The sequence below is a fragment of the Macrobrachium nipponense genome, chromosome 14 (assembly GCF_015104395.2).
Source record: "Macrobrachium nipponense isolate FS-2020 chromosome 14, ASM1510439v2, whole genome shotgun sequence".
Lineage (NCBI taxonomy): Eukaryota > Metazoa > Arthropoda > Malacostraca > Decapoda > Palaemonidae > Macrobrachium > Macrobrachium nipponense.
This window is the reverse complement of record NC_087207.1, coordinates 26,693,012-26,705,123: the sequence shown is the minus strand read 5'-3', so window position 1 is coordinate 26,705,123 and position 12,112 is coordinate 26,693,012. Positions and strand designations below refer to the sequence as shown.

The 12,112-nt window shown below is 44.3% G+C and overlaps 1 protein-coding gene and 1 long non-coding RNA gene across 2 annotated transcripts in view; one reads left to right on the top strand and one right to left on the bottom strand.

Annotated features, from left to right (window-relative positions):
• The window catches only part of LOC135226428 (uncharacterized), a 136,162-nt gene that overhangs the window by 47,736 nt on the left and 76,314 nt on the right, over window positions 1–12,112 (bottom strand). The gene's annotated exons all lie outside the window — the stretch shown is intronic.
• LOC135226427 (XK-related protein 4-like) overlaps window positions 1–12,112 on the top strand; it is a 68,448-nt gene that overhangs the window by 40,673 nt on the left and 15,663 nt on the right. Inside the window, exons 3-4 of the mRNA XM_064265979.1 lie at window positions 219–320; window positions 2,015–2,232. Coding sequence (XP_064122049.1) covers window positions 219–320; window positions 2,015–2,232 — 320 coding nt within the window. The remainder of the gene's footprint in view (window positions 1–218; window positions 321–2,014; window positions 2,233–12,112) is intronic.

Here is a 12,112-nt window from a genome sequence, read left to right as displayed (position 1 = left end):
TTCTAAGTAGATTGTAATCTCATTGTAGCTCAACTCATGCCAACCTAGTAACACCTATTCTTGGTAGTTTCATCCAGGTCAGTTTAGAGGTATATACTAGTTTGTCTGATGGCCAGCATTGTCTTTTAAATAACAAAATCTGTTATGCGGGTTTGTAGTGATATGATTTGTCACATTGTTGTCCTGGTATGCTGATATCTACTTTTATTGTTTTTCAGGTACATAAAAGACCATAACAACCCTGAAGTTCCTAAGGCTTCCGCAACACGTTGGGTTATTCGAGTATTTATGCTGCTGCTTCAACAAGGGCCCATTCTCAGGTGATTAATCACATTAATGGAAAAATTTGTCTACATATTTTTCGGAAGAACCCATTGAGAAATACTTTTTTTTTTTTCTTTAAAGACTCATATGCATTGTTAATGCCTTTGTGTAGCATAGGTCTGAAGGTAATGAGGAATGGGTAGAAATAAACATAAGGTTGGTCTTAGTCACAAAGTATGTGGTAGACTTGCTATTTAAAGGAAGAAATATTATGAGAGTCTAGAAGATACAAGCAAGAATAGAATTCCAAATCCTATTATCAGAAGATTAGAAACAGTTTTTGAAACATGAGATCTAAGGATTACAGGTTTTCCTTTGAATAAATGCAGGAATATGTGGCTAGATAGGTGTCACAAGATAGCCCGAAAACATTCGACCAGTGACTGAAATAATTTAGTGCCCATAGAAAAGACAGAGAGATAACTACCATGTGGCAGAGAAAGAGAGAATTTAGAGATGAAGAGAGATACAATAGGAGCACCCAGATATGAGAGCAGTTCTTCAAATGGGAACAGATAAATGCAACATACAATGTGGAATTTGTGTCGAGAATATGTTGTCTTTATTATTGACTATGGGAGCTTACCTTTTGCAAAAAAATACTTTATAATTTTATTGTTTTAAAGTTACTATTATAAAGTATAAATGAGACCACAGTAAGTCATATGTTTAGACTTATGAATTTCCTGAAAGATCTTTTTTTACTGTAAGTAAGTATGGGAAATCAGAGGAAGATGAAAAGAATGAAGATGGACAGTTATGTGGGAAGAGACCAAAAGAACAAATGGAAAGGAAAAGACAGGAAGCACTGCAGGTAAAGAGCCAAAGGGAATCAGCACAGAACCTTTAGTACTGTACAGAGGGTCCCTCACAAGGCATGCTATAAGCAGTACCTTCATGGTGATGTTTGAAAGTACAACACACTGACTACTAGGATGAATAAATGACAATCAACTTGCATTTTTCTGTTGATCCATGATATTAATCAAAACATATCTGTTGGCTGTAGAATGATATAGCTACTCTATGAAATACATTTAACTACCAGTCAGCATGTTGAGGGATAATGAATATGATTATTTCATGATAGTGAGTAGGCTAAATTTCATCATGTAACAAGAAACGGTGTAATGATGAAGATTCATAAGATACTTTCATACAAAGTACTGTGTAATGAAATCTTATCTTGATCACATGAACTCTAGATAATGTTATTTTCAAGTCGGAATACTCTACACTATTGCTCACAACCTACTGATTATAGATATGTTTTTAAGCTCTATATATTTTGTTTGCTTAAAAAAATTTAAAAGTATTTTTCATTTGAACCACTATCCTAGTTATTTTTTCTTCTTAATGTAAGTTCCAGGTTAATTTGATTTTAATTAATTTATTAGTTGTTGTCTTACATCAGAACTGCCATGGTCATTGATTTTTTTTTATTTATAAGTGCAGATGTTCATGGGTAATTTAAAAGCATCATTATTCTGCATTTCTAACCTTATATTTTTAAAGAGAAATTTAATAAAACTATGTTTGCGGATGATGAATTAAGTGTTGGTTTCTGCTAGTGGTGATCCTTGTTATTGGTTTGATTCAGTCAGTTGTCAAGAAAGGTTCTGTATTCAGTTTTTGCTTTGAAATTAGGCAAAGGGATTTAGTGAACAATTGCTGTAACTCTGCTTTACAGGTATGTTGATTCATTGTATTATGGGCTCAGGAGCCGTAGATATTGGAAAGAAGGTGACAAAAAGCGCCAGAGGCAGTACTATACTTGGATGCTGTATGAAGATGGAGACTGCGTCCTTTTACGTCTCTTTGAATGCTTCATGGAGGCTGCCCCTCAGCTTGTTTTACAACTGTATATTCTGTCACTTGTGAGGAAATCTGAATACGGATCTAAATGGAGTAAGTTAGTTTGCGTTTGACACTTTAATATTAAGGTGGTGGTCTCTTTTGAGTGGGTATGAGTTTCATGTAATTTAATGTTGGAATTCTGCTTTAAGTGCTTCAGAATACGTATACTATTATGTCTTACAAGATTACGTTATGCTAGCTTTACTCATGATGATTCAGGTAATCATTATGCTTGTGAAAAATGTCTTGTAACTTTATATCACTGAGTTTACTTGATCTGATACTTTTACTAACATAACTACATCAGTTAAACCTGTTATTGTGGTTAAATAATTTTTTTCTTAGAGATCTTTCGAGAATGTGAAGTGCTAATTTCTCTCAGCAGATGGTATTACATACTAGTAAAGTTTCTAACTACAACAATAATTTGTTGGCTGCAGATAGTGAAATACTATGTACCATAATGAAACAATTAACTGTCCTTAAGATGGATTTGACAGTGTCGTTACAAAAATTTAATGGACCCTGGAAATGATGATGATAGCGAGTAATCCAAATGACTTTAGTTGGCAAGGAAAGCTGTAATGGTAGAAATTTTAAATAATGTTATTTTTATTTTAAAAATATTCAGAATTGTATCACATTTGAGCATGAAGACTTTTGAGTGGGAGATGAACACAAAAGAGTACAGGTGAGTCTCAAGTTCTATATATTTTGATTAATCATAGAATTTTTATCAGTAGTTAAGTTGAATATATTTGAGCGTGGTAGCCATTTACATAATACTGCAGTTGACTTATGTAGGCTGGAAACATGAGGAAAACTGAAAAAGTTAAGTTGGCCATAAATGCAGAAGTTACACTTGCATATCATTGTGATTTACTAATAGAATTTACTGTAAACACAAATCAGTGATCATAGGTAAAACTAAAAATACACCCACATAATTACAAACTGCGGATACATTGCTGACAATCGAGAAAGATGTAAACAATGGAAAAAACTGCATATGATGCACATAATGTTGGTAATGGGGAGAAACTAGAAATTGTAGTGTAAATACATGATTTGTTCATGAAACTTACCTGTCAGATATATATATGTCTGTATTTTTCCGAATCCGACAGAAATTTAAACACTTACGACACACGCAGTGGGAGTCAGGTGGTTAGTACCCATTCCCGCCGCTGGGAGGCGGGTATCAGGAACCATTCCCATTTTCTATTCATAATTTTTCTGTCGCCGGTGCTGTAAACAACGTTTGCAGCACCTCCGTCCAGATTTTGGAAACTTACTGTCTACTTGAGTATCCCTTTTGGTTTTTTCTTTGCTATCTGAATTGGATCGGTGGCTTGGCACACGTTGACTTTGGATTGATTTGATTTTGGTATTGATTTTTCTTTGATCAAGATGTCAGGGTCTAGTTCAGCTAGCGCTAGATTTTGTTCTATGTCTGAATGTAGAGGTAGGCTACTGAAAGCTTCAGTAGACCCACATACTGTTTGTAAGGTTTGCAGGGGGAATGAATGTACGTTTGAAAGTCGTTGTAAGGAGTGTGAAAGATTAACAGATTCTGAGTGGAAGGCGTACGAAACCTATCTTGAGAAACTTGAGCGAGATAGGTTAAGGAGGTCTTCCTCCAGGAGTGTTTCGGGTAGGCAAGATTTTAATGATTCTCCTGCTAACCCTCCTTCTGTAGTTTATGCTCCTACCCCTGTAGTGTTGCCTCCGGGCCCTGAAGCAGTGTCTGTAGAAGGTAATACTTTATCTTTAATTCTTGAATCGATTCGTAACTTAGAATCGAAAGTGTTAGCTCTGGAGAGCAAAAGTGAAGAGAAGTGCAGTGAAAGTGCCCCTTGTGTAGTGGAGGGTGCGTCAGATCGGCCTCATTCCGCCTCTAGACCTAGACCTCTGCTTGACTCCCAGGTTACGGGGAGAGAGCATGTCGAAAGTCGAAGGAGGGTTATGAGGAACCCCCACCGATCTGATGTGCCTTCGGCAGCTTCTGACGAACCTACCCAGACTGCCAAGGAGCGTGCGCGTGCACGTCTTCTCAAGGAGTGCTTTTCCTCTTCGGAAACTTCCTCCCCGCGCAAGGGGTGGAGCTCTCATGCCGCATCACGTCCGCTGAAAAGGACGGCTCGTGTTCGGGACGCTTCACGTCCAAGTTGTTCTCCGAAACTTTGCTCTTTGCCTGATAGTGCGTTTGCTGCTTTTCCTCCGCAGAAGAAGCGTAAGGATTCTTCGGAGGCGGAGTCTTTCCTAGATGATTTTTTCGAGCGCCGCAGTCGCTCTAAGGTGCGTGAAGTGGCGGTTCCTGGGAGTAGGAAGAAGGCGTCCCCTCGCCACTCTCCTGCTCACAGGATCAGCCCCTCCCCAGAAAAGGAGGCTTCACCTACAAGCAAGATTCTCCAGTCGCTGCAGCAGCAACTTCAAGAGGTAATTTCTTCTAGAGAGACTTTCCCACGTCGCCGTAGGAAGGACGACAATCTTCCTGTGAAGAGGTCTAAGTGTTCTCCCTCTCTCTCTCCTCGCTCGTCTCTCTCTCCGTTTGACTCTCCCTCTAGAGTTCGTTCTGCTCCCCAGCGGCTCTCTAGAGGAGGTGAGAAATTCGTTTCTCGCTCTCGAGAAGCAGTTGTATCCGCTACTACGAAACCTGTAGATAGGAAGCGCGTTTCTTTAGACGCCGAGCGCGCTTCAGTGGACGCCGAGCGTGCTTCGGTGCAAGTTAAGCGCGCTTCAGTGGACGCCGAGCGTGCTTCGGTGCAAGTTAAGCGCGCGCCAGTGGACGCTCAGCGCGTTCTAGTGGACACTCAGCGCGCGCCAGTGGACGCCAGGTGTGCACCTGTAGCTGTCGAGCGCGCTTCAGTCGGACGCCAAGCGCGGGCCTACGGACGTCAGTTTTTCACCACCGCAAGCGCAAGTGGAAGCGGGGAACTCTTCCTGTTTGCCGCTCTTTCTCTTTTGAGAAAGCTCGTGACTCTTCCTTACTTCCTCCGACTTCTCCAGTGTCTGAAGAGGAAATTAGTGACGCTTTCGTCGAAGTGGACGAAGAACAGCAGTTGGCTCCAGTCTCGACGGACTACAAGGTCTTAACTCGTCTGCTACAAGCAGCCTGAAGCTCCGCGTACTCCTCCCTCTCAGTTTTCGTCATCCAAAGCTGCTAAGATCTCGGGCTTTGTGAAAATGAAGAAGTCGCTTTCTACGAAGCAAGTTTTCGCAAGGTCCACGATTGGATGGAAAAGAGGAAAGCTTCAGGCAAGACTTCTTTTCGCTTTACCGCCTTCAAGACTTTGTGGCAAAGCTGGTATGTGGTACGAGATGGGAGAAAACATCAGAGTTAAGCTTCCAGCCTCGGCTCAAGGAGACTTTGGAAGTATTGTGGATGCCGCCAGAAGATCTTTTCTGTCTTCTTCGAAAGTCTCTTGGACGCATAGTGAGCTAGATTTTGTACAAGTAACTTACCCAGCAGATATATACTTAGCTATAGACTCGGTCGTCCCGACAGAATTTCAAACTCGCGGCACACGCGACAGGTAGGTCAGGTGATCCACCATTCCCGCCGCTGGGTGGCGGGGTCTGGAACTATTCCCGTTTTCTAAGCCATAATTTCTCTGTCGGTTGAACGGACAACACCTATTGTTCGTTCCTCCATCTTGGATTTCAACTCGTTTGCCGAGAATTTGGATTGGTTTTTTGGTGACGTATTCTGTTTTTTTCTCTGGCTTGGCATACGCTTATTGTGGACTGTTTTCGACTTTGGTTTTGACTACTCTTTCACGATGTCTGACGCTAAGGAGGCTTCACCTATGTTTAGAGTTTGCAGTAGGGAAGACTGTAAGGTTAGGCTGCCTAAATCGGCATTAGATCCGCATAGTATTTTGCGCTAAATGCAGGGAGAATGAATGCTATTAACACCTGTGGTGAATGAGAACCTTACGGAGCTTGAATGGAAGGAATTATCATCATATGTTAGGAAGCTTGAGAGAGATAGAGTGAGGAAGGCTTCAGCTAGGTCATCTAGTAGATCTTGCTCCTTAGAACAAGAAATTAACTCTCCATCTAACAATTTTCCCTTAGCCTCAGCTGCTTCTCCCTGTTCTGAATCCAAAGATTCTTCATCAGAGAGGGAAAATGTAAAAGCTTCAATTAAGAAACTTCAAGCTCAGCATACGAGCTCTAAACCAAGGTAAGAGTGGTGATAGTGACTTGTGCAGTGTCCCCAGTGCAGTGGAGGGGGCGTCTGACCGGTTCCTCATTGCTCCTAGGCCTAGACCTCTTCCAAACTCCCAGGACCAGGGGAGGAGGAATGTCGAAAGCCGCAGGGAGGATGCAGAACATCCCCAACGGTCAGGCGTCCCTTCGGCAGATCCTGTTGTTAAGTCCCAGGCTGCCTCGGATTGCCGCAGAAAAGGCGTCCTTAAGGAGTGTTTTTCGGCCTCAGACTCTTCTCTCCATAAACGAGGATGGAGTTCGGCCTCCCGTTCGCGCCCGTTTGAAGAGAGCCTGGAAGGCTCCTAAAGGAGACGCTGCTGACTCCAGCCCAGAGCGTTTTCCCGAGGATTGGCCTTCGGGACCTAAGAGGACATAGACAAGAGGAGCCTGCCTCTTCAGGATCCGACCAAGAAGTTTTTGGTTAATCTGCAAGAGCAGTTAGCGTCGCTCGTAGGCTCTTTTGCTAAGGACTCTACAAGGAGGAAGGATGTCTCGCTCCCATGTTAAGAGTTCCTCTAAGCGTCCTTCTTCGTATAGGAGAGAACTCTCACGTTCTCCAGGGCGTTTATCGCCTTCGTCAAGGGACTCGTCGGATAGGAGTTGTTCTCCTGAGAGAAGAGCCCTTTCGCCCTATAGGCTGGCTTCCCCGAAGCGCCCATCTTAGACACAGCGCATCGAGCAGAAAGTCTCGATCGGTTTAGCTACAAGGAACCGGAAAACCGATTTTGTAGGTATCAGGATCCCTTGGGTCTTCAGGACCAGGAGCCAGACAGACGCAAGAGGCAGCAAGACGCAAGAAAGGACGTCAAGAAGCCTCTTAGAACGCTGGATTCAGGACGTCAGGATTCTGCTAGAAGGCAGGAATCAGGACGCTTTGAGCCAGGACGCCATGAGTCAAGGGCGCCAGGAGTCAGGGCGCCAGGAGTCAGGGGCGCCAGGAGTCAGGGCGTCAGGAGTCAGGCGCCAGGAGTTAGGACGCCAGAAAAACAGGACGCCAGGAGTACGTTAGGCGTCAAGTGTTAGGGCGCCAAGAGCCTGTTAAGCGTCAGGAATCAGACGCGGGGATCTTTTCAAGCGCCCTGAATCAGGACGCCAGGAGCCTAGCAAGCGCCACGAACCCGACGAACCTAGACAACAAGATCTAGTAGGCACAAGAGTGTTGCCGACAGACAGGAGCCTCACTCTTCGTATAGGAGTGCTAATGTTCCGCGCTCCCCCTTCTCGGGAAAGGAGTTCTTCTCCCGGAAGAGCCAGATCACTCCAAAACGACCTCCTTCTGTAGATCAGTTGGACCAGGTATCGGAAGACGAAGAGCCTGTAGATGTAGCAGTTCGGACTACAAGAGACTTTCTCTTTTGCTGCTAAAGGAGTTCGGAGACTCCCTTCATCCTGCGGACCTCCTTCACCAGGATCGTTGATGTCCAGCACTAAAGCTCTCAAATCGTCTTCCTTCGTTAAGTATGCGCCCCGCTCTTTGTATGAAAAAGGCATTGAAAACTTTTTCAGAGTGGTTTGACTTCCAGAAGGGAAGCGGGCAAGACAGTTTTTTTTTTTCCTGCCCTCCTTCCAAGTTAACAGGCAAACCAGGAAGGTGGTACGAGACCAAAGAGCCGATGGGGTTAGGCCTGCCTTCTTCCGCGGATGCAGATTTTGCTTCCTTAGTGGACTCTGCTAGAAGGAAGTCGTTGCTGTCTGCTAAGGCGGACTTGGGGGCATGTGTGAGCTGGACCACCTTCTAAAGGGCCTCTTTAAAACCCTAGAAGTCTTCAACTTTATGGACTGGGGCGTTCGGAGCAATTAGCGAAGAGAGCTCAGGGACACGGACTTTGTTTCCATGGAGGAACTTTCGAGCGTCCTGGCTTGTCTGGACAGAGCGGTCATGGACGGTTCTGTGGAAGTTTGCCTCTCTTTTTGGAACGGGAGTTTTTGAAGAAGAGATCTGTCTTTAGCTCTTTCTTAGCAAGAGCAGTATCACCCTTGCAAAGGACATCTCTTCTTTTTGCTCCTTTATTCCCCGCACCTTTTTCCACAAGAGACGGTTAGAGAGGTTTCGAAATCTCTTACGGAGAAGGCAACTCAAGATCTCCTCACGCACTCAGCCAAGAAGTTTAGGCCCGGCAGTGCCGATAGAGAAGAAAGAGAGACCCTCTTTTGTTCAGCCCTTTCGAGGGGCCTCCTCTTCTAGAGCCCCTCTTAGAGGTCGAAGACCAGAGAGAAAGAGTAGACCATCTAGAAGGTCCTTCGGGAAGTCTAGATGAACAGCAAGTCCTCCAGACGAAAGTAGGCGCCAGGCTACTCCACTTTGCCAAAGTCTGGGCGCAAGAAGGGAGCGGACGTCCTGGGTCCCTCTCTATCCTGAAAAAAGGATACTTGATCCCCTTCAGGGAAAATCTTCCCTTGACGTACAACTCCAAGGGAGTTAACCGCCAGATACTCGGATCCGGTCCGAAAGCTTGCTATGTTGCAAGCAGTGGAACAGATGATTTCCAAGGAAGCGGTAGAACTGGTTCAAGATCTCCAGTCTCCAGGATTCTACAATCGGCTATTCCTGGTACCGAAAGCATCGGGGGGATGGAGACCAGTTCTAGACGTCAGTGCCCTGAATTTCTTTGTCTTGAAGAAGAAATTTTCAATGGAGACGTCTTCCTCTATTCTATCTGCTCTTCGTCCAGGGGACTGGATGGTGTCCCTGGACCTTCAGGATGCGTATTTCCATGTGCCAATTCATCCGGCAGGAAGGAAATATCTGAGGTTCATGTTCCAAGGGAAAGTGTTCCAGTTCCGAGCGATGTGCTTCGGACTTTCGACTGCCCCTCAAGTCTTTACGGACATCATGAAGAATGTAGCTTATTGGCTACATCTGGAAGGGATCAGGATCTCGTTATAATGGACGATTGGCTAATAAGAGCCCAATCGGAGAAAAAATGTCTGGAGGACCTTTTAGTGACTCTAAAGTTGACAAAGTCCTTAGGACTTTTAGTAAATCACGAGAAATCCATGCTGACTCCCCAGCAAAGTATTGTCTATCTGGGGATTCAAGATGGATTCTCGGGATTTTCTAGCGTATCCTTCGCAGGAAAGGAGAGAACGCTGCCTAGCAAAAGGTGTCAGTCTTCTTAGGAAAGAACATTGTTTCCGCGAGGGAATGGATGAGCTTGCTGGGGACCCCGTCTCCTCGATGGAACAGTTTCGTTTCCTTAGGAAGACTTCACCTACGACCCCTTCAATTTTATCTGAAGGAGAAGTGGGATTGGAAGTCAACAATCTGGGAGAGACTTTTCCAATCTCGAAACGGATCAAGGAGAATATCCGTTGGTGGTTAGATCCACAGAAACTAAGCAAAGGAATCTCCCTCGCTTACAGAACCCGCCGCCTAGCGTTGTTTGCAGACGCCTCAGATTCAGGGTGGGGAGCGACCCTAGGTTCGCAAGAAGTGTCAGGCATTTGGGATTTTGGAAGGAAACAAGTGTCCTGGCACATCAACAAGAAAGAGCTAACAAGCCATTCATCTAGCTTTGGTTCATTTCGAGGAACAGGTCTCAGGTCTGGGGATTCAGATTCACTCGGACAACACAACACCCTCGCTTATATAAAGAAGCAAGGGGGGACGCATTCCTTTTCCCTGTACGAATCAGCAAAGGATCTGCTGATTTGGGCACAGGAAAGGAAGACTCTCTCCTCACAAGGTTTGTACAGGGAGAGAAAAAATGTCCGGGCAGATCTGTTAAGCAGAAAAGATCAAGTCCTACCCACGGAATGGACTCTCAATCCTCAGATTTGCCAACAACTGTGGCATCTGTGGGAAGGCCCAATATAGACCTGTTCGCGACCAACAAGAACCACAGATTAGAAACCTATTGCTCCCCGATCTCGGATCCTCAAGCAGTAGCAGTAGACAGCTTTCTGCTAGATTGGACGGGCTTGGACGCGTACGCCTTCCCTCCTTTCAAGATAGTAGGAGAAGTGTTGAGGAAGTTCGCTTGCTCGGAAGGAACAAGAATGACCCATCATCGCTCCCTTTTGGCCGGCTCTCGATTGGTTCACAGAGGTGCTGGAGTGGTTAGTGGATTTTCCAAGATCGCTTCCACTAAGGAACGATCTTCTCAAACAACCCCACTTCGACAGGTTTCACAAAAAACATCCCCGCTCTAAGTCTGACCGCCTTCAGACTGTCGAAGGACTTGTCAGAGCAAGGGGCTTTTCACGAGAAGTGGCGAAGCTATTGCAAGAGCCAGAAGAGTCTCCACTTCTAAAGTATATCAGTCGAAGTGGGAGTTGTTTAGAAGATGGTGTAGGGAAAAGAAAATATCCTCCTCCAGTACCTCTTAACTGAAATCGCAGATTTTCTCATATATTTGAGAAAAGACTGTAACCTGGCAGTTTCAACAGTGAAGGGTTACAGAAGTATGCTGGCCTCAGTTTTTTCGACATAGAGGAATAGATCTGACAAACAATAAAGATCTTCATGACCTTATAAAGTCTTTTGAGACCACGAAAGAACATGTAATCAAGAAAGCCTAGCTGGAACTTGGATGTGGTCCTCAAGTTTCCTAATGTCGGAAAAATTCGTACCGTCTCACGCAGCTTCGTTTAGGGACTTAACAAGAAAGTCTTTATTCCTTTTGCGTTAGCAACAGCCAAGAGAGTGAGCGAGTTGCAAGCTTTGGAAGGTAAAGTGGGGTTTAAGAAAGATTCAGCGATTTGCTCCTTTCAACCCATTTTTTCTAGCGAAAAATGAAAATCCCTCAAAGCCTTGGCCAAGAAGCTTTGAGATAAAAGGAATATCTTCATTAACAGGGAGAGAACTAGAAAAGGACTTTGTGTCAGTCAGGGCACTCAAGTTCATACCTGGAGAAGAAGAATTGCTGAAAGGTACAGAAGAAAGTCTTTGGTGCTCTGTAAGAGATCCGAAAAGAGCGATTTCTAAGAACGCCCTTACATTCTTCATAAAAGATGTAATAAGGGAAGCTCACCTTAAATGCGAAGAAGAGCATTTCAAGGTTCTCAGAGTGAGAAGCTCATGAAGTGAGAGCCATAGCTACGTCGATGGCATTTCACAAAACATGGTCGCTTCAGGCTCTTATAGATTCGACATTTTGGAGATGTAATTCGGTGTTCGCTCGAATTACCTAAGAGATGTTAAAAATTTCGTACGAAAAGTGCTTTGCTCTGGGAGCGTATGTTTCGGCGAATTCAGTGCTGGGAGAAGGGGCTGAGGCTAATCCTTCCTATTTAGTTTTAAGGCTTAAATTACCTGTTTATTGGTGGTTGTTTTTGTATTGGTTAATTGTCAGAGGGAATAGGGAACCCTCTTACAATTCATAGGAGTGTAACAAGACTAACATGGTCAGGTGATCGGGATTGGCTTCAGTGCTCTTTGTGATTTGTTTAACCTTAACTCTGTCATGTAAGAGGGCGAGTCTCCATTGATATGACAAAAGGTCAAGGCTCTACCATGTAAGTGGGTCAGCCCCCATTGGTACGATCCAGTATAGGCTCTGTCGCGTAAGCGGCTAGCCCCCATTGACACGATCCAAAGAGTTATTCAACCATAGGGTTCATTTTCCATCGTTGAAACTCTTGAGGCAAGCAGACTCATCGACAGTAGTCATGAAGTCTTCAGCCCAATAAGGTAGGAACTATGGATTATGTTATCCAAGAACATAGGTTGTTTTTTCCCTGTTTTTTGAATGTATTTAGTTAAGTATTATTTTGT